The sequence below is a fragment of the Plecotus auritus genome (assembly GCF_963455305.1).
Source record: "Plecotus auritus genome assembly, chromosome: 12".
NCBI lineage: Eukaryota > Metazoa > Chordata > Mammalia > Chiroptera > Vespertilionidae > Plecotus > Plecotus auritus.
In genome coordinates this window covers 22662258-22689188 of record NC_137778.1, presented here as the reverse complement: position 1 = coordinate 22689188, position 26931 = coordinate 22662258, and the positions used below count along the sequence as shown (strand labels likewise).

The 26931-nt window shown below is 38.8% G+C and overlaps 1 protein-coding gene across 10 annotated transcripts in view; it reads left to right on the top strand.

Annotated features, from left to right (window-relative positions):
* The window catches only part of RASAL2 (RAS protein activator like 2), a gene marked incomplete at its 5' end in the record, with an annotated part of 257338 nt that overhangs the window by 215297 nt on the left and 15110 nt on the right, over nucleotides 1-26931 (top strand). For 7 of the 10 annotated variants that reach the window (XM_080648916.1, XM_080648922.1, XM_080648923.1 and 4 more), the window contains 9 exons: nucleotides 8572-8725; nucleotides 12069-12167; nucleotides 13199-13753; nucleotides 16056-16200; nucleotides 17844-17988; nucleotides 18632-18868; nucleotides 21182-21383; nucleotides 23530-23729; nucleotides 24487-25348. In XM_080648916.1, coding sequence (XP_080505042.1) covers nucleotides 8572-8725; nucleotides 12069-12167; nucleotides 13199-13753; nucleotides 16056-16200; nucleotides 17844-17988; nucleotides 18632-18868; nucleotides 21182-21383; nucleotides 23530-23729; nucleotides 24487-25348 — 2599 coding nt within the window. The remainder of the gene's footprint in view (nucleotides 1-8571; nucleotides 8726-12068; nucleotides 12168-13198; nucleotides 13754-16055; nucleotides 16201-17843; nucleotides 17989-18631; nucleotides 18869-21181; nucleotides 21384-23529; nucleotides 23730-24486; nucleotides 25349-26931) is intronic. The other 3 variants (XM_080648920.1, XM_080648924.1, XM_080648919.1) reach the window with 1 other exon arrangement.

Here is a 26931-nt window from a genome sequence, read left to right as displayed (position 1 = left end):
TTCCACAACTCTGAGTATACTGAAATACACTTTGAATGGGTAGTTTTATGGTATGTGAATTATATCTCAATAAAGATGTTAAATTGTTTTTTTAAAGAGCTAGCCAGGAAGTACTTTACAATGAGCCTCATTAGTCTATAATCTCCACTCCAGCAAACAAAGCTTCCATTGAGCTTTTTAGTGCATTTCTCTTAAATAAAAACAGATAGCCAAGATTATCCAGATATTGGAGGAAAGTCTCCAACATGAAAGACAAATAAATAGGAGGAAGGAAAAAGAACCCAAACCAAACAGAGACAATATATAGAGCCAAAAACAACTTCAGAACATAGTGAATATTTTCAAAAGATAAGATTGTGTATCTGTGAGACAATAGCAAGAAGGAACACCAATGAAATAAGGAAGAGAGCTTGGAAATTAAAAATATAAAAGCTAAAGTCATGTCCCTCTCCCAGAAAGTGGAACACAAAATGAGAAAAATCAACTCAGAAGATTCTAGTAAAAGAGAACATAGAAAAATTTTGGAGAGGAGATTGTTAAAGAAATATACAAGGAAATTTCCTAAAACAAGAAAACATAAAAGTCCACATTGGAAATACCACCAAATTCCCAGCACAGTGAATGAAAAAAAGACTCCCCCTCCCCCGCAAACACACATGCTCACGCACACACATACACATCACTTCACATCATCATGAACTGTCAGAACACTGAGACTTAAAAAATACCTTAAAAGCTTCTAGAAAGAAAAAGTAGATTACATATGAAGAGGGGGTGGAGGACTGCATTGGAATTCTTAATAGAAATATTGAGAAACAGAAGTCAGTGGAGCAATGTCTTTAAAATTCTGAGTGGAAGTTATTTTCAGTCCAATATTCCAAACACAGGGCAGTCCTTGAATGTGAGACTGAGAAGTCGGGAGTTGGTTGTGTAAGCAAGCAATGGGAAACATTTAAACATTTTTTAGTAAGAAAATAACCTAATCAGAATTGTGCTATGTATGGTCTAATCCAGCAGTGGAATTTCAAATGACTTCGTTTGCAGAGACTAAGGTTGGGAGGCCAGTTAGCAAACAGCTATTTGTAAGAAATAATGAAGGCTCTGAAGAGGATAGTGGCAGTGGGAATGAAGAGGCAGAGACAAGATAGGAGGAACATTTTAGAGGCAAAATCAATAGGATGTCACAAAGTCATTATTGTTCCAAAGCCATCTAATCAGATAAAAGCTGGTAAAGTGATTTCCTAGAATCAATATTGGCAGCGTTTTCACATTAAAGCCATGTTATGTGGGAGAGTGTTGGGATAGGAGAAGACTCTGATATTTCTGCCTTTCATTCAAATATACTTTGAAAAATTTGAAAAACTAGGAAATACTGAAAAACGGTGATCAATTACATTGTCAGGCATTCCAGGATTCCAAAAGCCGGTCAGGTTGCCAACTTTACCCTGGAAGTGCTGCTTAAATCCACCAGTCTTGAGGTAAAGATAAGCACATGTAGAATTTTCTCACCCTCTTCTAATGTCCCTCAAATAAAAACCTTCAAAGTAATATTCTCTATTCTGAGGCTCACTGACAAAGCTTGTTTGTTCTTTGTCAGGAGATACCTAAAACTGAGTGTAGTGTTCTTGAGCTTCTCCTATTTAGAACTATTGCTTTAAGTTTTTATTTTGAATTTATCTACTCAAAATAAGTTGTAAAAATAGTACATAGGTTGCAAACCTTTCTCCCTGCTTTCCCAGTAGTGATATCTTATAATTGTATGCATATCAAAACTAGGTAAGTAACATGGGTACAATACTATTAACTAGATTACAGACATTTTTAAGTTTTCTCCAATTATTGTATGCACTCAATTTGTGTGTGTTTATAGTTCTCTGCAGTTTTATCTTATCTATACATTGATTATCTGTACACTTCCACAACTAAGGTACAGAGTTGTTCCTTTTCCAGAAAGAACTCCTGCTGCCCCTTTATAGTCATACCTGCCTCTCCCACCCTTCCCTGTCTCCTAGGAACCACTAATTTTTTTTCGATTTCTTTTCTTTTTTAATATATTTTTATTGAAGGGAAAGGAGAGAGATAGAAACATGAATGATGAAGAGAGAATCATTGATTGGCTGCCTCCTGCACGCTCCCCACTGGGGATCGAGCCTGAAACCTGGGCATGTGCCCTTGACTGGAATCAAACCTGGAACCCCTCAGTCCTCAGGCCGACGCTCTATCCACGGAGCCAAACCAGCCAGGGCATAATTTTTTTTACATTATAGGTTTATTTCAAGAATGTTATATAAATGGAATCATATAGTATGAACCATTTAAGATTGGCTTTTTTTCTTCCTTTTTTCCCCCCACTAAATAGAATGCCCTTGAAATCCATCCAAGTGGTTGTATCTATCAATAGTTCTGTTCCTCATGTTGCTGGCTAGTATTCACTGTATGGATGTATCTGAGCTGGGTAAGCCATTCACCCACTGAAGAACATTTGAGTTGTTTCTAGTTTTTACCTATTATGAATAAAGTTGCTATGAACGGTTGTATACACATAAGTGTTCCTTTCTCTGGTGTTAATACACAAGGATGCATTTGCTGGGTTGTATTGTAAGTACATATTTAGGTTTATAAGAAACTATCAAACTATTTTCTGGAGTACCTGTACTATTTTACATTCCCATCAGCAACGTTTATGGGGTTTTTTGGTGTCCCAAGAGATTTTCACCTATGTTTTCTTCTAGATTTTAGAAGTTTTATGATTTTTAGCTTTTGTTCAAAGGTATTAATCAAAACTGCAAAGTTGCTCCTGCCAAGCCAGTTATAAGGAGTCTGTCTTCCATTGTCTTTTTTCCATCTACTCATAACATAGTGCCTGGCATATTGCACACCTAGTAATTATTGATGGATAGATGGATTCATACATATATTCATTTATTCAGCCAAACTAGAAACTAATGGGAAAGCAAATAGTCATGGATTTAGGAATGATTAACAAGTAAATGTCATTGAACTCCATCAATTTTTCCTTCGTTTACCTAACTCTTTTCACCCATACTTTATTTTATGGCAATAATGTGATTAAAAGTCTAACAAAATTCAGAAAAAGAGAAAAATTAGTAGTCTTTTCACTCACACTTTAAATAGCAAGTATGTTAGTTGAGTTGCTTTATGAGTGTGGTTTGGTTTAGTTTCATGAGTGTTTTTTAATTCAATATAGTTGTGTTTATATTAAATTGTTTAGTAGGCATAGTAGAGTTTATTCCATTTCTAATTTAAGGACAAAAAAGGAATATGGTACAATTTCTGTAAAGAGATTGTCATATTGGAGGCTAGTTGAATTTTCTGCCCTCCAGAACATGTTTTAATATTTATAATCTTGTTTTCCTTCTGTGTCCAAATGCATTTATATATACATGTATTTGTACCAAAATACCTTGAATGTCATTTTTGTCTATGATGATATATTTCCTTCCCATGTGTTTGTTCATTTTAAGTGACAACTCAGGCTGACAAGTATCCTTTTTTACCATTAGCAGCTGGTCTCATTAGACCATCCTGTCTAGAGGCAGAGAACAGGGAGAAGGAAGATCAGCAGTGTATGTTATGTTTCCATAAGTAGCTTGTTGTGTGGGTTTCTTTTAAGCTAACATAAAAGCAGTGAGTAATATAAGCAGCGGGGACTGGCTTTAAATGCAGCAGGTACCCAGTGCAGCTAGAAGGCCTTTTTATTTTTTTGACACAAAAGTAGAACTCTGGTGAATGAACTTTAATTTCTTTCTTTCTCCTTTAATTCATGAAAGGAAACCTTTAGCATTGTAGTATAGGAAAGGATCTGCTTTTACAAACAGAAAACATCAGTTGGATGTTTTCATGGATACCAGGTTTGAAAAACAATTGAAATTGGGAAACAAGTAAAGCTACATTTTTCCCAAAGTAAGATCATAGATGCAATTTTTTTAAAAAAATGATTAGACACTGTGTAAATTTGCTGGTGTTAGGATAACCAAATTTTGTTAATTACTACCTGGGAAATTTTCAGGTGAGGCAAACTGCCTTGAATATAAGTATACATTGTTGCACCCGCTTATGGCTGAGCTCTCTCTTCAAGAATTCAGCGGCGCAATACGGAGTCAGGACTGCCAAGCCAAGCAGAAATTCACCTGCACCGGAGTACAGGATTTTGTGTGGCAATAAGCATTTTTAATGAAAAGTTTCCCAAGTTTGGGGCTGAATCTAAACATGTGGCAGATTGAGCTAGCACATCCAAGCACTATTGGTGCTTTGGGGGAAATCTGGCTTTTTAAAAAATTGGATTGTTAAGCTGAGTAAAATCCAGCTGTGTTTTACTTAACACTGCACTAATCAAAGTTAAATTGACTCCCTTTTTCTTCGTCATCACTGTATCCAATGGTGTTGGCTCCTCATACCCCACCCCTTACATTTGTCTTTTAAGACTCATTTCAGATACGCATGTGTGTTAAAGCAATATAATAGTCACTCACTGTAGTAAGTAATAGAAAGCCTCTTAAAGAGGTCAGAAGCTGCAGGTAATCTTCATTTGCAAAGCAGTTAGATTTTTAACGCTTACCTCTCACATTGCTAGAGGGAGGTCTTAGAGCTCACACAGAAATCAAGAACTACTAAGAACTAATATCGCTTCTGGAAAGCAATTTCATGAAAGCGAGAAATATTTAAATTGGAGCCCTGAATTATTGTTATATGGTATTTGGCATTAGTGGGTAAGGGTGTGGGTGTGGATCAGGGAAAGAACTTAAGGGATTCACTTTCAAGGTTAGGTTTCTTAATGAGGGTCATTGTCAAAGTGGACTGGAAAAAATGTTTTAAACTTTCATCCTCTCAATAAATTCACATTTTGCTTTCCATTGGATAAGTAAGCTGCCTTACCAGCTGCTAATATTCTCTATTTAGCAGATCTAAGAAAATCAATTCTTATGAAGGTACAGGAGATGGTAATCATGATTTAGAGGGGATTTGAGGGAACTGATGCTATTATGTATAAACTAGAGGCCCAGTGCACAAAATTTGTGCATGGGGGGGCGGTCCCCTCAGCCCAGCCTGCACCCTCTCCAATCTGGACCCCTTGGGGGATGTCTGACTGCCGGTTTAGGCCCGATCCTGGGGATTGGGCCTAAACCAGCAGTTAGACATCTCTCTCATAATCCTGGACTGCTGGCTTCTAATAGCTCACCTGCCTGCCTGCCTGGTCACCCCTAATTGCCCCCCTCCCCTGCTGGCCTGGTCGCCCCTTACTGCCCACCCCCCACCCCCCCCGCCAGCCTGGTCACCTCCAAGTTCCTCCCTTGCTGGCCTGGTCGCCCCTAACTGCCCCCCCCACCTGCTGCCGACCTGGTCACCCCCAACAGTCCCCCCCACCTCCCGCTGGCCTGGTCGCCCCACACAGCCTGCATGTTCAGTTGTTTGGTCGTCCCTCACTAACCTTCATGCCGGCCTAGTAGTAGGCAGCCATCTTGTGAGGGTGTGAGGGTCAATTTGCATATTGGCTCTTTATTATATAGGATATTTGCACAGATAATGCCATCCCCACCCACCCATCCCCCAGCCATTCCCAGGCTGCTTGATCTTACTGTTTACTGTAATCCTGCTTCTCTGGGAATTACTTCTGTCTTCGCAGAGATACTTTCTTCTCAATACAGGAAGGGCTTGCTTATTTACTCAGTAGTAATGTGGAACATATTAGTGACTTTGGAGTTCGGTTCATTGGGTGGGTGTTAGTATGTACACATACATACATACATAAATGGTGAACAATAGAAGATTCTGAATTATTTGTTAATAATTGCCATTTCAGTAACTGGGAGGAGTTTTGAATTCTAATTCCAAATAACTTGGTTGCAAAATCTGTTTATAGCTGTGTTTGGAAGTTAGACCTAAGTATTGAAATGAAGTTTGTTAAGCATTGGAAATTCAGCGAATAAAGAAATTTACCCAGTTTTTTCTAAAAGAAAAAAGAATGTGTAACCCAGATAAGATAAATGTAAAATCATACCTAGAAACATTAGAGTAAGCACTGCACAGAAAATAGAATAGATGTGAGAGAAAGATTGTACTTGCAAGGTAGGATGTAGCAAATACCTTCTAACAGGAGGCAGGGAATCATATGAAGCAAGCTAAAACTTCTCAGCTTTGTTTCCTAGTAGAGTTAAGAGATTCTCCTCCACCCCCAGGTTGCCTCAGTTTTTCCTACAGCCTTTGACTATGAGAAATGGTTAATGGAAATGGGTGAGGGCCTTGCCATTCCTTTCTTTCTCTCTTAAAGTGGTCAAGCTTGCAGAGCATGCTCCTTGAGTCCTTCAAGCTGCCGCTTCTCCCTGCTGCCTTCCGCTCTATAATCTCCTTATAGGTGTAGCACCATGGCAACAGGCCCAGCCGAGAGCCCAGGAACCTTGTTTGTGTTACCTAAGGGGCTGATGCAGTCTGAGAAAGAGAGGAATGAATATTACCGATCCTGCTGTCTGTTTGGAAGATGACTTCATGTTCTGCTGTTTGTCTTTCTGTTCTGCTTCTATTGAGGACTTGAAATTACACCTGGAAAACATTGATCCAAAGATGTTATCAGTAATTGAAGGCAGCAGGGAAACCATCTTCTATTGGTTCTTGTCTTCTAAACAGTTGTTTTCTGAGATGTAGTTCAGAAAGTGACTTGCTATACCGTGACATGTGGCACCGGTATGCTTTGGGGTTGCACTGCCAGTTGGCTGTACAATTGCTTCATGTAGGTAGACATTTATTTTGTTTGCAACAAAATTAATTTCTGTTTTATAGTATTTTCCTAGAGAATTTTAAAAATGAAAGTGAGCCTTTTGTCATCCCTCCTTCTATGTTAAATATGCCTTTTGGTTTCCTGTTGTGAGGCTCACTACCAGAGTGTGAGGCTTTTTCCCTCCAAATAACTCCTCCTGGGAAAATGGGCTGAATTGTTGTTTTCTGTATGTTTAAAAAAGATTACAGTATCCTGTTGCCTCAACCAAGCTTCCTATGAAGCATAGTGGGAAAGTTGTATGCTAATTACATTAAAGTAAAATTATTTTAGCATTTAATTATTTATAGTTGTTGTGCTGTCTTTGCATTATATAACATGTCATTATCTTATCCAGTAAAACAAAAGAAATAAATGTGGAGTTGCTACATTTTTATGTACAAAATATTATTTGGCTTTTGTGCACACTTTTATGTATTATTAATGCTAACTATAATTATTGCCTTTTTTACCTTAAAAAGACTGAATATCAGAGCACACGTTTGTTAGTCTAAACATTAAATGGTGGTTGGGTTTTTATATATGGAAAGAATGAACTAAAATCCTATTGCTTAAGATGTTTCTTATTATATGGAGTTTATTAAATGATGTTAGAATGGAAACAGAGGGAAAGAGCAGCCTTTAGTGCTAATTTTCTATATTTCATTACTTTATAATTTAATTGAAAGCTACTCTGACATTTCTGATATTTCAGTTCCTTTTAATGTTATCATGGTTATTTTAAGGAAATGAATGAAGCTGCTTATTAATTACAAAAATTAATATCTTCACACAAGGCATTTCTTTTTATCCCTATTACTAGGTACTTGTGCTCGAAATATATATATTTATTTATATATAAAAAACTGTTTTCAGCCAATAAATACTATAATTACTGAGTAAAACTGCATGGCTATCCATTACTGAATTCAAAAATATTGTGCTTTATATTGTTTGACTTTGCTAATTCCTCCAAGGGGAAGATAGTAAAGTTCTAGCTCCTGTGGTGACAAGAGTCATGATTCCCAGCCTTCTTTTTAAACAGCTAGGAAACAAAATCAGTCAGGATGCCTGAATGGTGTTCACAAAGCACTGTTCTTCTAGATGAGAGCTTGAACATTTCTTTTGTGGGTGGGAGGTTTCTTCAAGGCATTTTATTCTTTATTCATATTTATACAGTAAAGCATGGATAGAACCAAAAGCTTGCCAGAAAAGAATGTCATATTGATATGGAAATCAGACCTTTTGAAAGGCAGGGTCTTGTGCTGAAAAGCTTGGCTTTGACTGTGTGTGTGTGTGTGTGTGTGTGTGTGTGTGTGTTTATTCTGCCAAAGCAGAAAGAAACAGAATGAGGATTTAGCCACTACTATTTTATCAGTAATAGAAGAGGATAATCTGAAAGAAAGAAATAATGTCTTTTGATAATACCTTTATATAAATAAGAATATATAAGATAACCTTGAATAGTATATATTTCTCCATCTCCAAACAGGAGTGAGGATAAAAATGTCTGTACTGGAGCTTTGAGCTCCCTTGAGACTAGTAAAATTATGGGATGTATTTTTGCTTTATTGAGGAAAAAATGTGTGTGAGTATACAAAAATATATATACGATTTATATGTGCCACATAAATATGGTTACTGTTATTAATGTTACAGATTAACTACTAATTTGCTCCTCATTTATTTTTTCCTTAGTCATTTATACATTTCTTGTCCGCCTCCACTGTATTAGACTGTCATTTCTTTGTTGGCCATGTAGCATGTAGTTACACTGTCTTACACATCTTTTTCTATGTTAGGTCTCGTGGGCTGCCTAAACTGAAAGAGTCCCGTTCCCATGAGTCCTTGCTGAGCCCATGCAGTGCAGTGGAGTGTCTGGATCTTGGCAGAGGGGAGCCCGTATCAGTGAAACCGCTTCATAGTAGCATCCTTGGACAAGACTTCTGCTTCGAGGTAAAAAAGTATAGAAAGAAGGAAGAGTAGTCGAACAACAAGCAGATTTTCTATCCAATAATTCTGTGATTTTATTACTATGGTATTGATGATTTGATCATCTTAACTAGTTTTCCGTTATTGGAAATTACCTACTTCTAGGAAAAAGGCTTGGAAATCTGTCAATCTAATTATATTGGTGGTTAAAGTTATCACTGATGGCTTCTCATTCCTTTTAACTTAATTTGCTTTCAAAATAAACGAGTTCTTTAGTACATTCTCAGCAGAGGCCACAAGACTAACAATAACATTAAAGTTGTATTTCAGTTTTTCAGTATTGGTAAAGATAGCAAACACTATCTTGTTATTTTTCTCCTAAAAGTTTAAGCCCCAATTTTAATGATTCTCTGAGGAAATTGACCAAAAGGTAATTTTTCTAACTGTATCATGGGTAGTTTAAGCTCTGGGACCAAGTCTTATTTATTTTTATAATCCCCAGCACCTTGCCCAGTTCCTGGCACATTACAGGTGCCTGATTTCTTAAATGAACAAATTGTCCTTAACAATTTCAACATGTCACTAATATAAAACTTATCAATGAGATTTTTTTTAACATTCTTTTTTGGGGGAGAAGGGTACTAAATCTTCAAAATCTCCTGTGAATTTTACATTTATAGCGCATTTCAATTTGGACTAGCTACATTCATTTCAGGTGTTCGCTAGTCATATGTGGCTAGTAGCTACCATATTATATCAGAATATATAATCTGATCTAATTTACTAGGTTATAATCTGAGATTGTGTTAATATGTGAGCACACATCAATTTGGACAAGTCACTTGTTAGTGTTTTTTTTATAAGACACTTGAACTTCCTGTATTTTGAAACTCGGTTCAACAGGTTGTACACCAAGCCCATTGTTAACTGCTAGGCATATACACTGAGTGGCCAGATTATTATGATCTCTGAACACATAAAAATCCGGCCACTCAGTGTGTATATACATATATTAGAGGCCCGGTGACTGAATTCGTGCATGGGTGGGGTCCGGCTAGCCTGGCCAGGGGGAGGGGACATGGGCAGTTGGCCGGCCTGCCTGCTGGTCGAGGGAACAATTTGCATATTAGCCTTTTATTATATAAGATATACACTGAGTGGCCAGATTATTATGCGTTCAGAGATCATAATAATCTGGCCACTCAGTGTAGGTCACATGTTCCATTTTTAAAGAAAAGTGATAATAGTGGTCAGGTTAATCTCCTAAAGACTAAAAATCACAGGTGAGTTGCCTAGTGGAGGAGAATAGGTTCCAAAGACAATAACCCAATACTGGTAACTGTTTTCAATTTCATTAGTACCATCTTATAATATTATAATGAAGGTGATGCTACGGGGCACCCAGGGAGGCCTCAACCTGATCCAGGTCCTTGTCATAGAGCAAGAAGGAATTCAAGAGCATGACAGAAAGATTTAACAAAGCGCAGTAATTTATTAACATGACAGTATGCACTTGAGAAGTGAGAGCGGGCAATCTTGGAGAATGAGACATGGTGATGGGGTCTAGGTGGAAGGTTTTTATTAAACACTAGAGGCCCGAAACACAAAATTCGTGCACGGGGGCGGGGGTGTCCCTCAGCCCAGCCTGCCCCCTCTCCAATCTGGGACCCCTCGAGGGATGTCCGACTGCCCGTTTAGTAGGATCGGGCCTAAATGGGCAGTCGGACATCCCTCTCACAATCCAGGACTGCTGGCTCCCAACTGCTCACCTGCCTGCCTTCCTGATTGCCCCTAACTGCTTCTGCCTGCCAGCCTGATCACCTCCTAACCACTCCCCTGACAGCCTGATTGATGCCTAACTGCCCTTCCCTGCAGGCCTGGTCACCCCTAACTGCCCTCCCCTGCAGGCCTGGTCACCCCTAACTGCCCTCCCCTGCAGGCCTGGTCACCCCTAACTGCCCTCCCTTGAAGGCCTGGGTCCCCCCCAACTGCCCTTCCCTGCAGGCCTGGTTGCCCCCAACTGCCCTCCCTTGCAGGCCTGGTCCCTCCCAACTGCCCTTCCCTGCTGGCCATCTTGTGGCGGCCATCTTGTGTCCACATGGGGGCAGGATCTTTGACCACATAGGGGTAGCCATCTTATGTGTTGGAGTGATGGTCAATTTGCATATTACTCTTTTATTAGATAGGCTAGAGGCCTGGTGCACAGGTGGGGCCCAGCTGGTTTGCCCTGAAGGGTGTCCTGGATCAGGGTAGGGGTTCCCTTGGGGCGTGGGGCGGCCTGGGCGAGGGGCCTGTGGTGGTTTGCAGGCTGGCCACACCCTCCGGCAACCCAAGCGGAGGTCCTGGGGTCTGGGATTTATTTATCTTCTATAATTGAAACTTTGTAGCCTTCTATAATTGTAGCCTTGAGCGGAGTGCAAGGCAGGCCAGGAAGCTTGGCTTCCTCCATTGCCGGGGAAACCCAAGCCTCCTGCTTGCTCTGTGGCTGCAGCCATTTTTGTTGGGATTTATTTATCTTCTATAATTGAAACTTTGTAGGCTTGAGCGTAGGCCAGGACCGGCCAGAGCGGGCGGTAAGCTTGGCTTCCTTCATCGCCAGGGAAACCTAAGCCTCCTGCTCACTCCGTGGCCGGCCACCATCTTGGTTGGGTTAATTTGCATACTCGCTCCTTATTGGCTAGTGGGCATGGCTTGTGGTTGTAGCGGAGTGATGGTCAATTTGCATATTACTCTTTTATTAGATAGGATGGGCAAGGGGTGAGGGGATTGAGTGGTCCTCTGCTTCTGTCTCTGGTAGGGTGACTGCTAATGCAGTTCATCCTTTCCTCTCCTCTCCAGATAGTGATTTTTTTTTTTTTTTTTTTTTTTTTTTTTGGTCCTCCAATTACAGGAAACTGAAGAGGGGGAAGCAGGGGAACAGGTGGTGAGCGAAGGTTGAGTTTGTGGTGTTCCAGACAAGACGGAGAAGGGGAGGGGCAGAGCCTGATGCCTCAAAAGCAGTCCCAAGAAACTGGATAATCTGTTTTAGAGAGGCTCTTCCCTTTTTATTTATTCTTTATTAACTCTCTCAGAATTGGACATATTCATTAGCATTTCATTTAAGATGTGTCCTGGAAGGTTTTTAATTTTGGTATTTCAGAACAGTTTTAGGATCCTAAGCTGAATTCTCACTGGCCTTTGTTGTCTCATCAGGAGATAAGTGAGGATGCAAAGCAAAAAGTAGATGTAGATGTAGAAATCACAAAGCTGGTTTCATGTAGTATGATTTTGGTTCATAGCATATCTTAACTCATAAACAATACAAGTAGGAAACTAGAGCCCTAAGCCCTATGTTTTCTTTTCCTTATGTCTAACCTTTATGTTGAAGGTTACCTACTTGAGTGGAAGTAAATGCTTCAGCTGTAACTCTGCTTCAGAAAGAGATAAGTGGATGGAAAACCTTCGCAGGACAGTTCAACCAAATAAGGTAATAGTGGCTTTGAGGTCTAAACAATGTTTAACTCTATAAGCAATAAATTGATAGACGCTAAATGCAGTGATAACACCTTAATTTTTATAGGACTTTCTAAACACATTTGCCATTTCAAACATTATGCCATTTTATGCTGAACATAATTATATTGCAGACATTATCATGATTTTACCAATGTAGATAAGAAGACTCAGAATTTAAGTAACCTGCCCAAATCAGAAGCTAATACATTATAGAAATGGGACTAGAACACAAGTTTCTTAACTACTTATCTCTTTTTTATTTGTAGACATCAGTTCAGTTGCCATGAGGCTAGCTACATGAGAACTTACGTTACAGAATGATATTTTTAACCCAAGTAAAATAGAATGTATATGGCTCTGTAAGATTCTGAAACATTCTCTTTAGAGCTTCCTATTATCCTGAACAATGATATAACAATTCCTTTCATTATTTATTGACTAGAGGCCAGGCGCACGAATTCATGCAGTGGGGTCCCTCAGCCTGGCCTGCAGGAATGGGTCCAAACTGGCTCTCTGACATCCCCCGAGGGGTCCCGGATTGCAAGAGGGTGCAGGCCAGGCCGAGAGACCCCATTGGTGCACAATCAGGGCCAGGGAGGGGTGCGGGAGGTTGGCCAGCTGGGGAGGGACTGCGGGAGAGCTCCAGGGCGTGTCCGGCCCATCTCGCTCAATCCCAATCAGCCAGACCCCAGCAGCAAGCTAACCTACCAGTCAAAGTGTCTGCCCCCTGGTGGTCAGTGCATGTCATAGCAACTGATCAACCGGTTGACTGTCTGCCCCCTGGTGGTCAGTGCACGTCATAGCGATGGTTGAGAGGCCTTAGCATGTCATTAGCATATTACACTTTGATTGCTTGAACGGACGACCGGATACTTCTCATGTTAGGCTTTTATTATATAGGATTACCCATAATAAAGTATATAAGCAGTATCACCTATTTCAAAAGGAAAATGTCTTCCTGGGATTTCAGCTCTCAAACTTAGCTTTATTACTTCTTTATAGGACAATTGCAGACGAGCTGAAAATGTTCTTCGTTTATGGATCATTGAAGCTAAGGACCTCGCCCCTAAAAAAAAATATTTCTGTGAACTGTGCCTTGATGATACCCTCTTTGCTCGTACAACCAGCAAGACCAAAGCAGACAATATTTTCTGGGGTGAACATTTTGAATTCTATAGCCTTCCACCTCTTCATAGCATCACAGTTCACATTTATAAAGATGTGGAAAAAAAGAAAAAGAAGGACAAGAATAATTATGTAGGTCTAGTCAACATCCCCTCTGCTAGTGTGACTGGTCGCCAATTTGTAGAAAAGTGGTATCCAGTGAGTACACCTACACCGAACAAAGGAAAGACAGGAGGACCTTCTATTCGGATTAAATCACGTTTCCAAACTATCACCATTCTGCCTATGGAACAATACAAAGAATTTGCAGAATTTGTCACCAGCAACTACACCATGCTGTGTTCTGTCCTTGAACCAGTAATTAGTGTGAGAAATAAAGAGGAGTTGGCTTGTGCCTTAGTGCACATTCTTCAAAGTACTGGCAGAGCCAAGGTAAGTGGAAAGGAGGATTACGTTACCCAAAGCTTCTTCCCTACCTTGTATGAAGAAACCAAAATATGATACTGTGGAGATGCAAATTAGAGAAATACTTATTGCTAATGCTCAAAAAAGAAAAAAGAATTGAGAAGGAAACCTACTAGCAGTTCTTAGATACAGAAAAGATAGAGATTATAAAACTAAAGGAATAAAATGGAGAGATCACAAATATTTATTTAAAGTTCATTTGCATTGAAGTTAGATACCACAGCTAGTCCTTTATTGTCTGAAAAATAAATTGGTGATATGGGCGTGATAATCCCACAGTACATTCAAGGCTGTTTCTTACGGTGTTTTACTCCTCACTATATCTTGTCTGAGTTAAGATTAACCAGTAACATATCCCCTGGTCACAGAAGGAGGTATTCCAGAAGCATGCTGGGTATTAGCAAGCATCTTCATGGGATTAAAATCTATATTTGGAATAAAAATAGCAAGGGATGTTATATAATTGGCGTAATATGAATCATATTTCATCCTGGATAAAAGTAAAAATTTAGGAAGATGAAGGAAGAGAAATGTGCTAATTGTATGAAGAACAACAAGCAAATGATAGTCTTTGATCAGCCTGAACTAGAGTAATTATCACCTCTATGAGGCATACTCATTTCATTAGGCTGAGTCACTATTACATTATATACAAATTGGCCACAGTAACATTGTGTTTCAGACCTAGAGGTGTTCACAGATAGAATAACTTATTTACAAAAGTGCTATTACGCTTTCTTGATTTAAATCAGAATATGCCGATATATTCAGTACTTAGTCCCTTATCTAACTGCCTTCCTATTGATTATAATTTTTGTGGTTGGATTTACTGATAATAATCTTTAGGTTTCTGGCATTAAAAAAGCTCAAGAATTTGGGGTGAGGTGTCACTGAAATTTTGATTGTCATCTTTGAAATTGTAGGGTATGTTCTTTCTGCTTTTTAGTAGCTCAAAGTTCAGGATATATGCAGAATTTTTAAAACAACCTTATTGAGGCATAATTTACAAACAGTAAACTATACCCATTTAAAGTGAAAAATTGAATGATTTTTGACAGATGATGCTCCCACTGAAACCACAAGCACAACCAAGATACTGAATATTACCATCACCCTCAGAAGTTTCCTCCTGCCCCTTAGCCTGAGAGTTTAAATAGTGATTCCTAAGTCTACAACTCTTTTTACACACTTAAAGGTGCCCCAGAGTAAGTCCCATTAATGTTCAAAAATGCTTAATTTTAAAATAAATTCGAATATTCCTGTTCTTATACTTAGAGACTTTGATATATCCAGTGAATACATAACATTCAAAATATTTGATATCACATTTCAAACTGAACAATAAACATGTTCTTTAAGACCAGTGAGAAATGAAGCAGCTCTTTATTAAGAAATTTATTTCTCATCATGCCTTCCTTCTCCGTGGATGGATTGGGGGTGGAGGTGTAGCAGACAGATTGCCTAGAAAATAAGGTAAAGTGTTGAGTTCAAGAAATTCCATGTTGATACTGTGGACCAATTTGTAACTGTTAGATATTGAATACCTAATATGTGCAGAAACTGTTAAGTGCTTAAAAATATGGAGGTGAACAAAAATAGACACTATCTCTGACCTCATGGGGCTTACAGTCTTTTAGCGGAAATAGATATTAATCAAGTAATTACAGAAATAAAAAGTGATTAGAGTGAGAAATGCCGAGAAGTGCGCTATGGGGACCTGACTAATGGGGTTCATGGCAGTGTTGGTCAGAGTAGACTTCACTGAGGAAAGGATGTACGAACTAAGATCCAAAAGATCCCAGGAATTAACTTCATGACAGTCGGGGCAGGATTGGTGGGGTGAGTGAAGCAAAACTGAGAGCAGCATTTGCACAAAATTTGTGGAGAATAGACAGCACTGTGTGTTAGAAAAGACTTGGTGTGTTCGAGGACCTATAAAGGAGGCCCTTGAGCCTGGAGCAGAATACAGAGAGAGTGGCACAAGATGAAGCTAGGAAGGTGGACAGAAACCAGAACATACGGAGACTTGTCAGCTGCACTCAAAATTATGGTCCTTATTCACGTGCAATGGAGAAATCTGTGAAAGAATTTTAAACTCAGGGGTGGTGACACCTAGGATTTTATCCTGACTTAACTTTTTTCTTTCAAATGAATCTGGTAGCTTTAGTTTTAAAGCAGGGTTCCCAGGATGTCTGATATTTCATCAGTCTCTTCTGATGTATATTATTTATTCAGTTGCTTTCTGCCTGATTGAACATTATTCTACCAGGATTTTCTGACGGACTTGGTGATGTCTGAGGTGGATCGTTGTGGAGAACATGATGTCTTGATCTTCAGAGAGAATACCATTGCCACCAAGTCCATTGAGGAATACCTCAAGTTGGTGGGACAACAGTATCTTCATGATGCCTTGGGTATGGAGAAGGAAAACAATTTCTTTTCTTCCCCTTTGGATTTTAAGTTATTTCATCCTCATGAGACAAACAAATTGGGCTAAACTTCTGGGTGTTGTTTAGGTCTAGCTGACTAGAGTGTTATTCAAGATTTGGCTTTAAGAAGTCTCTGCAGTACTCACCAGTGGAAGAACAGCAGATGGGTTTATTACAATTTGTACAGAAAGAGAAAGCCCATCAGCATGTGCAGCTACCCCAAGATCCTCAAGTGTCTGAGATACACAATAATACCAGTGGGGGTGGCCTGTTTCCCCAGACGTGTTGGTTATTTACATCATGATATAAATGCATTGTCTTAAAAGTGTTAACATTTGTTATTATGCATCAAAAACTAGGAAACTCTTGCCAAGTCCCACAACTCTCAGTTTCTATCTTCAAGGCCTTCAAATTTTTCAACAATAACTGACTTTTGTTCACTCAGTAGTTCCTGTTAAGCCACTCACTTGCAATTCCAGGCGTCGACCACTAAAGTCAGTCACTGTGCTGGGCACTTCAGTGCACATCATGATAAAACAGGCATGAGTTCCTTGGAGAACATAGTCATTTCTTTTATCTCCATGTCCCTGTACTTCACACAGAATGTAGACCAACTCTGTCCTATAAAAACATAATGGAGTTCTACGTGAGTACTTGAAATTTCCTAGTAGTCACAGGTGAAATTAATTTTAATAACATTTTAACCCATTTTATCCAAATATGAACAGGTAATCAGTATAAAAATTCTTCATGAGTAAAAATTCTTTTACTTTTTTATACTATTTGAAATTCAATGTGTATTTTACATTTATCACACATTTCAATTTGCACTAGCTACATTTCAAGTGTTCAGTAGCACATATGACTATCAGGAGTAGACCATAAAGAATGTTGAATTAGTTGGATAGATTTTGCCTTCAAAGCGTTTACAGTATAGGGAGGTAAGAAAAATAAGAATATAAATCCCTACAACTAAAAAAGAGAAATCATGTGCTTTTTCAAAGACTTAAAAAAATTGATTCTAGCTGATACTGAATGTGCTATGGCAGGAGTCTAATGATACAATTGAAGATTTCATCATAAGCATTAAATAAAATAAAAAGACTTTTCAATGAAATCTCAGAAAAACAAATTAAGTATAGCTGAGCGCTCTGAATCATTAAAATTGTGCTATAGTTCATACTTTTTGGGAGGGAAAAAAGGGATACTATTTCTAGACTACTTAAAGAATTATCTAAGAAAATTGAGTTGAAAGTTACCAGGTATATTATGTAATATTCATTTCTCTTGATTAAAGCATTACTATTTACTTCACAGGCTCTGTTGGCCCCCTTTACCTTTCTGATTGAAATCAGATTGCATGCTGATGTCCTGTGACACACAGGAAATACCACCTATGGGATACAGAAAAGCAGACCCTAAAAAGGCCTGATTTCCATCCTTGGTGACAAAGGCAAATTCTTTTTTAGCGGTACTATGTTCATACCTGTTGACTTAGTTCTGCACATGAAATTAGATGCTAGATAGTAATAAGTTGATGGTTCACATGGAAAACACAGAACATTCTGGGCACAAACTTTAAACCCTATTTATAGTTCTACTATCTGTCATCTTCTCTCCTCAAATAGGGGAGTTCATCAAAGCTTTGTATGAGTCAGATGAGAACTGTGAAGTGGATCCCAGCAAATGTTCATCTAGTGAATTGATAGACCATCAGAGCAACCTGAAAATGTGCTGTGAGCTGGCTTTCTGCAAGATCATCAACTCGTACTGGTGAGCTGGTGTCAGTGCTTCATCCACCACCTTAGGAACTTTCATTTTCTATATAAAAGTCATCACGGTGTTAACGATCATTTCCCAACCAAAGGAAGGGCTTGGGGGGGCGGGGGGGGGGACTGACAGTTTCCCTAATACCTTCCTGTCTAAAATCTAAATCTCCATTGTGAGCCCAAGAATTTCTGAACTATCTACATAAATACAATGTTTGTGTACAATATTAACGCCACATTCTCTAATGGGTTTCTAAAATATTTACTGGTGTTAAAAAGATGTGTTAGTTATTTTTGATCATTGCTCCAACCCCAGCAATTGGTGAGATTTTGGAAGATTCTGGATGAACAGTCTTTAGAGAGATTATGGTGATCTTGATTAAACCAGATGGTATAGTCAGGAGCCTCATGCTATTTTCCCACTTTGCAAAACTAAATTTATACTAATTCCTGAGTTTTACAGCTTTGGGTTTCTAGTCTCCATCTGGGCTTCTGTGAATTTTCCACCACCTCTCAGTCACAAACCATGTAAGGTCTCCACTAGGCCCTCATTGCCTGGCTCTAGAGCGGAGGTATGTTGGGCCAGAGTGAGATTGCTTGCACTTTCCTTGGGTATTTAGAGATTTTGATCTTTTTTCCTTCCCCAGTGTTTTCCCTCGTGAACTGAAAGAGGTGTTTGCATCATGGAAGCAGCAGTGCTTGAACCGCGGGAAGCAAGACATCAGTGAACGGCTCATCAGTGCCTCGCTGTTCCTGCGTTTTCTGTGCCCAGCCATCATGTCTCCCAGTCTGTTCAACCTAATGCAGGAGTATCCTGATGACCGCACGTCTCGGACTCTGACTCTGATTGCCAAGGTCATTCAGAACCTGGCTAACTTTGCCAAGTACGTGTTGCTACCATAACCCCTTTTTACAAAACATTGTTTAAAAAAATACATGAGATCTAAAATTTGGGTGGTGATAGTGCTCCTCATCACTCATGTTATAAGACTTTCATTGTGGTGTTATTATAAATAACAAAAAAATTAGAAACAACTTAAATATTCATTTTATAGAGGAGTGGTTAAGTAACCTAGGGTACATGCATTCAGAACATTTGCAGCTGCTATAGACAGTGTTTTCAAAGAATAGTCAATAATATGATGAAGATATAATTATATTAAATGAAAAGGGCTATTAAAAACTTTAGGGGAAAAACAGGATATTAAATGGTGTATATGCTATTATTCCAGCAGTTTAAAAACACAAAAACTTTAGTATAAACAAGTTGGGAAGAACAGTCAGACAAATTCTGCAGTTACATTTTCTAAGATGATTGGCCTGGCCCCTTTAAACAAGTCAATGTCATGAAAACTGGAAAAGATGGAAGGGGGCTGTTTTAGATTTAAAAAGACTAGATGCAATGCTTGAATCTTATTTAGACCTGAATTGGAAAAAAGTCTATAAAAGTCCATTTGGGGACAATTGGTGAAATTTAATTTTAAAAATTTTATTGTGGAATACTATGCTGCCATAAAAAAGAAGGAATTATTACCATTTGTAGGCACCTGGATGGAATTAGAGAACATTATGCTAAGTGAAATAAGCCAGTCAATGAAAGAAAAATATCACATGATCTCACTCATTTGTGGATAATAAAAAACATTATAAACTGATGAACAAAAAGATAGATACAGAGGCAGTAAAGCATCAAACAGACTGTCAAATTACAGTGGGAAGGTTAGGGAGAGGTGGGAGAAATAAGAGATTAACCGAAGGACTTATATGCATGCATATAAGAATAACCAACGGATGCAAAACATTGGGGGGCATGTATGGGAGTGGGGTGGGGGGGCAATGGTAAGATATGTACACATATAATACCTAAATAAAAAATATAAAAAAAATTTATTGTGATAATGACATTGGTTTATGTAACAGATATTCCTTATTCAAAGTATGTACATTGAATAAGGAGAGAGAGAGAGAGAGAGAAAGCGAACTTGACAAAATGTTAACACTTTGTTAATGTAGATGAGGCATATTCTTTCAATTTTTGGTAGATTTAAAGCTTTTTTAAAGGACATTGGAAAGCAGTTGGAGGAAATACACACAAATGGAAACAGCAGATAAATTCAGGTGATAGAGTGGGTGCATCCACACTTTTTTTCTACTTTTCATTGTTTTCAAACTTTCTCAGTTTGTGTAATTTTTATACTTTATAGAAAATAATTTTAAGGAATCACTGAAAGAAACTTCACACTGGCAGAATTGATCAGAACAGACTCACTCAATAGTGAAGCTTAAAGACAAGATTTTCTTAGCAATGTACTGAAGGAAAAAACTAGAACTTCAGTGAGACAGATTGTTTCCTGGTTTAAATAGTTACTTTTTAGAAGTGCACTATTTTAACTTTGAGTACCCTATAGGTAACCCAATGCAAAAACATACATATTTACCCATATTTGAGCTAGTTTTAGTATTTCTGGCCTATTTGGGAACAAGTTTTATGCCTTAAGCTAGGCCGTGAAGATAGCTAGAATCTAGATAGGCAAAGGAGAGGAAGTTCTTCTCTAGTAGAAATATATAACATGAGCAAAGGCTTGGAGAAGAAAAAGAGTATATATATTTGGGAAACTTTGAAGAAGCGAATGATATTGAAGGTTTATACTCATGAACATTTGGTAGGTAAATGAAGGTTATGTTACAGAGAGCTTTAAATACAAGAAAAATGAGTTTTAGCTTTATACAATAGAAAATAGAAAGCTATTCAGAAGTTTTGAGTATTAATATTAAGAAAGTATGTCTTAGCATTTATCACTTATAAATAACTAGAGGCCCGATGCATGAAAATTCGTGCAAGAGTAGGCCTTCCTTCCCCTGGCTGCCAGCACCGGCTTCCCTCTGGCACCGGGGACCCGGGCTGCTTCTCTCCTCTGGCCGCCCACAGGCACCCGGGACCCGGGCTGCTTCCTTCCGGCCACCCACAGACACCCAGGACCCAGGCTGGCTTCCCTCCTGCCCCAGCTTCATCAGGAAGGACGTCCAGAAGACGTCCAGTCTAATTAGCATATTACCCTTTTATTATTATAGATAAAATTAGTCATTTACCTCCCCAAAGTAAAAAAAATTTTATAGCTCTGTGTACAGTCAACTCAAAATGATCACCTCTCTTTTCCTGAATATGTTCTTTGTCATTTTCTCTCCCTCTCCTTTAGATTTGGTAATAAAGAAGAATACATGGCATTCATGAATGATTTTTTAGAACATGAGTGGGGTGGAATGAAGCGCTTTCTTTTGGAGATCTCTAATCCAGACACCATCTCAAATACCCCAGGCTTTGATGGTTACATTGACCTGGGACGGGAGCTTTCAGTTTTGCATTCCTTACTGTGGGAAGTAGTTTCCCAACTTGATAAGGTAAAGTAGGCTGGAATAGTAAAGGGAAAAGGGAGGTAGAGAACTTGAATGTACCTGAATTCTGCAGAGCATCCACAGGATGATAGCACTCACCTTTCTGTTAATTGAAAGCAATCTTTTGTCCTGTAAGTCTCAGAATAAATGGTTATCATTTCTGAGTGAAATAATGCACCCTACAAACCAGGAAATTCTAGAAAGCCATGAAATTACTTACCTATTTTTCAAGTAATTTTCTGCATTAATGGAGTATATATTTCTATAAATAAATAAATACAGTATATATAACGTATCTAAAAACTTGCCTAGAAACTAATATCTATTATTAGTGTATGTAGCCTTATTCATGTGCAGTAGGATGAGATAAGCCTTATACAGCAATTCCTAACAAAAGGGTGGACTAACATGTTTAATTAGCTTTATCCTTGAGAATTTTTTTGTTGTTATGCTAGTCAGAGGGCTTAATATAGCTATTAGTACTACAGAGTTATGTGGGATCTGAAAATCCTGGTGGTTTCTTTCTCTATAGATGTAAATTAAGAATACAGAAAACAATTATAATTTTTAATCATTTATTTTCTGACTATAAGCTAAGAATTTTATTATTAAAAGCTAATAATTTTATTATTAAATCTTAATAAGAATTTTATATTAATAACTAGATATATACCATACCAATCATTTTCTTCCTTCTGGGATTTTGCAAAGAGGAATAGGTTTTATAATGGAGAATAGTCTTAATAGACGTAGATTAGATTTATCACAATAATTATTTATTGATGCTTTTCTTTACTACAGGTACTTTATAAATATGTTGGTGTGGTATGTTAGAATAACTTCAAAAGACAAAGTTATTTTTCTGTGATGAGAATTTGTTTTCCTTCATTTTTCTGTTATCCTTAAAAATGTTCCAATAATATTGGAGGGGTGTAAAACCTATTAATAAAGACCACTTTCCTGAGGAAATGTAAACGGTAGGGTGTCCACTGCTGCTTTAAACATTGTAAAATAATAAACCGTTCCTTATTCTTGAGGACCCCTTCTATACTTGTAGAAATGCCAGCTGGACTTTAAGTTGCAGCTGTGCTGAGGGTAAATCCCTTGACTATGAATCGTGGCTCAAGAAGGTTGAGCATGTAAAGGCATCCTCCAGGTGACATTTGAGCAGGCATGCTACTGATTTGAGCAGGGTTGAAGAATCTCTTGGCTGTTGAAAAACCATAGAAGACCCATAGGCAGCCATGTAAAACTGCCTAACAGTTGAGCGGTCCTATAAGACGCCATGAGAATAAGAATTCCCCAAAGGAAAAAATGACTGAGATGGATAAAACAAGTACTAAAAAGTTATTCTTTGTTGAATAGCTGTATCAGTAAGATGCAGATACAGTTTTCTTGTGAAATAAGCCTGTTTTATTCAGGGTCAAGGTCTTTTTAACAGGCTTTGCTGTGTAAATACACTTTCTCCTTTTTTACCTCTGTTTGGTCCTGGGAACCAGGAGTACATTTAGACATATTTTATAGAGAAAGTTTACCTTAGTTTTCTGTGTGTTTTTTTAAAAAAAAAAATTGTCATGCTTATGCCAACTTAGTTGGCAATAATAGGTCCAGGTTCCCAAGATTAAATAGCATAGTTGATAGCAATGTCAACTGTGTGTCCTGGAGTGTTTTGGACCCCTGCATGCAACACTTACTTTCTTGTATGTGGCATGCATTTCTTTCCTCACATAATCCCTTTTCTTTGGAAGTTTTATCACACTAGCCTTTTGGTTAGAAGGTATTTGGTCCTTCCCCTATCCTCCCCCCACCCCCCCAGCTTGATCTACTAGCCTTCCAAAGATTTTGTTTGCTTTGCATGCCTATTTTAGTTGGAATGGCAATATTTTGGTTGTTTTGAGCATGTCTTTTAATTTTTATTTGCATAATCCTAATTTCTATTTCCTTTCTTTCCTCGATGTCTGCTGCACCTTGTTTCGCGTCCTCCATCCATCTCGACGCCATGGTTCCGCTGCTCCATAACAATGCATTATGAACCTGCCACTCCCACACGCAAACACCTACCCTTCCCTCCAACCTACACCCCTTCATCAATGGGCATCATGGTCCCCAAAACAATCTGTGGTGGATGTCGCAATGCTTATTATCCAATTAGGGTGAAAATTCCTTCCTACAGGCGACTGTGGCAAAACTGGGACCTCTCCCTCGCGTTCTTGCTGATATCACCAAGTCTCTGACTAACCCTACGCCAATACAACAGCAACTGAGACGCTTCACTGAGCATAACTCCAGTCCCAATGTCAGTGGAAGCCTCTCCTCCGGGCTGCAGAAAATATTTGAAGACCCTACTGACAGGTATGAAAGAGAATTTGAAGTACTGTCCCAGAGATATAATGTTTGAGATTTGGCAAAAATATTTTTAACTTATGTGTTGAATTTACAAACGTTAAAGTCTTGAGCAATTGGAAATAATCATCTGATCTGAGATAAAGCCAATTGTTTGTCATAATAATACACAAGATCTAGGATACTTATTTTCTAGAATGATATTGTAAAGTTATATTTAACAAATGCAGTAAAAAACTATGTCCTGCTTAATGGAAGACTTAAGGGCTCTATGAAATTGACATTTTCATATATTGTTGCACTCAAAAATCTGGAAAACCTCAGTTAAAAACATTTTGTAACTGGCTGTTTCAGCTACACAGTAGACACAATATTGATGCTTAGACTTTGTTTGCTTTGTGTTGGCAAGATTTGTGCCTTTGGCATGGGCCCTTGGGTTGTGCACTTAGAGCCTCTCCTCTTGAACAAATTAAATATGAATTGGGATATCTTGGGAGGCTTAAAGTCAAATTAGAAAATGGTTGGAATGCTAGTAAAAATGGAAGACAGTGATGGAGTGGTATACACAGTATTATTCCCCACCTTTGGAGAAAAACTAAAAATGTTGGATTTTATTCTGAGAATCGTAAGAATGAAATCTGAGCTTAGATGTAAGTATCTGCATTGGGCCTGTGAGCCTTCAGAAGAGTTCATATGCCTGAATTGAGGAATCTTAACTACGTTGAATGTGTCCAAGAGTAATTAAGGGTCCTTTCTGTTTCTACAGTGATTTGCATAAACTAAAGTCTCCAAGCCAGGACAACACAGATAGCTATTTCAGAGGGAAAACATTATTGCTGGTTCAGCAAGCCTCCTCCCAGAGCATGACTTATTCTGAGAAAGATGAAAAGGAAGGTAGCCTTCCTAATGGGCGGAGCATCTCCCTCATGGACCTCCAGGACTCGCACGCTGCTCAAGTGGAGCATGCGTCCGTCATGCTCGATGTGCCTCTGCGCTTGACCGGAAGTCAGCTTTCCATAACCCAGGTTGCCAGCATCAAGCAGCTGCGGGAAACCCAAAGCACACCCCAGAGTGCACCCCAGGTCAGAAGGCCCCTGCACCCAGCCTTGAACCAGCCAGGCAGCCTCCAGCCCTTGTCATTCCAAAACCCTGTCTATCACCTCAGTAACCCAATCCCAGCAATGCCAAAGGCCTCCGTGGATTCCAGTTTGGAGAACCTAAGCACTGCCAGTTCCAGAAGCCAAAGTAACAGTGAAGACTTCAAACTCAGTGGACCCAGCAATAGCAGCATGGAAGACTTCAGCAAACGTAGCACTCAGAGTGAGGACTTCTCCAGGCGGCACACTATGCCAGACAGACACATACCTCTTGCTCTGCCCCGGCAAAATAGTACTGGGCAGGCGCAAATCCGAAAAATGGACCAAGCCAGATTGGGTGCCCGATCTAAAGCCGCAACGTCCCTGCCACACAGTGCTTCCTTACGGAGCACGGGGAGCATGTCGGTAGCCTCGGCAGCCCTGGTGGCCGAGCCTGTGCAGAACGGAAGCCGGTCCCGGCAGCAGTCCTCTTCCTCCAGAGAGAGCCCTGTTCCCAAAGTGAGAGCAATCCAGAGACAGCAGACACAGCAGGTAGGGCGAGAGCTGGATGACCTGGCTTCTACCTGGTCCAACTGTTTCCTTGGGTCTTTGTGTAGAAATCATTGGGAAACCCCATTGCTACAAGGTCTCCACTTAAAAATATTTCTGCCACCTTTAAATGGGAAGAGGAAATAAAAGGTTTGGGAGGCTTCTAGTGAGGTGAGGCAACAGAATGTAGCTTGACTCATCACCCTGAGAACATTGTAACAACCACGCAGGGGCCTTGCCTTCCCTTCACTCAGCACTGAGAACAGATCCATTGTGTTGAATGAATAATTACACACTTAAACTATGAAATCTATAGGCCAAATCAACTAGAAAGTATTTGGGGACCTGGACATTAATTCTCCCTAAATATTTTTTCTTAAGCTTCCAAAATAAAGTTTTGTATTCTGAGCCAAGAGTTTAATATTCCCTACTCCATCCTCCAGCTCCCTCTGGAAATATCAAGTCCCTTGTGCCTTTTCCTGGAAATCGCCAGGAAAATAAACAACTGAACATCGATAGTGACAAAGTAAAGGATGGGGGGTGGATAGACACACAGGTGGTTGACGAGTATTCTTAACATTTACAACTTACAATTTCTTTTTACATCTGGCGTGGGGAATTTGTGGCCCACAGGTCCGCAAAATCATTTGGTCTGGCCCTGCCAAGGCATTAGGGGTGAGTTAATTAAATGTTTGACAAAGTGTAGTAGGCTAATTTTTAAGTTGATAATTTTGTATGGCCTGTGAATGATATAAATATCCAAATAGCCTTTGTCAGTAAAAAGGTTCCCCACCCCTGCTTTACAAGCACAAGCCCAGCTAGTGTCCTACCCAATATTAATATAAGATTGGTAAAATCTTTTCTTCTTGATAAGAAGGTTTCCCAAGAGGCAACAATATATATTTTGTTCTTTGAAACAAACTAAAAACCTTAGGAATATGTATGAGTGAGTGTGTGTGTATGTGTGTGTGTGTGTGAGAGAGAGAGAGAGAGAGAGAGAGAGAGAGAGAGAGAGAATATTTATTACTTTTATCTGAAAAAGATTTTTCTCCTGAAAAGTTTTGTATTTGTTGAATTTTTTGAAACCTAATCATACTTTATAAGTACTAGGAAGCTTTGTGATTTAAAAAAGGCCTTTGTCAGCCAAATAACTTGTCAGAGGAGACTAAAATAAAACCCCAATGTATCTCTTTAATATATTTGCATTTTTATAGGTAGGCCTTTACTAATTTGGCGGCTTCTGCCTCCATTCTGCTGTGATCAGAGTCATTGCTCCTACTTTGATAACTATGGTTTAATTATTGTTTAAAAAATTAGAACATTTGCAGAATTCTTGGATGCAGAGAAAGAGGAAGGGATGGAAAACATGTCCAACTTCAGCTGATTCTGGTGGCTGACTTCCTGGGCAAAACTTCCTAGTTAGCCATTCTTTCCTAAGAAATAAAGGTTTTCTTCAGTCTTAAATTTTTCATTTTTATTTTGTTGTATTTTCCCAAATTTACCAATTCATTTGATTTAATAAGCATTTTCATTTAAAGAAAAGGAAAATTATCCTCCTATATAATAAAGAGGTAATATGCAAATTG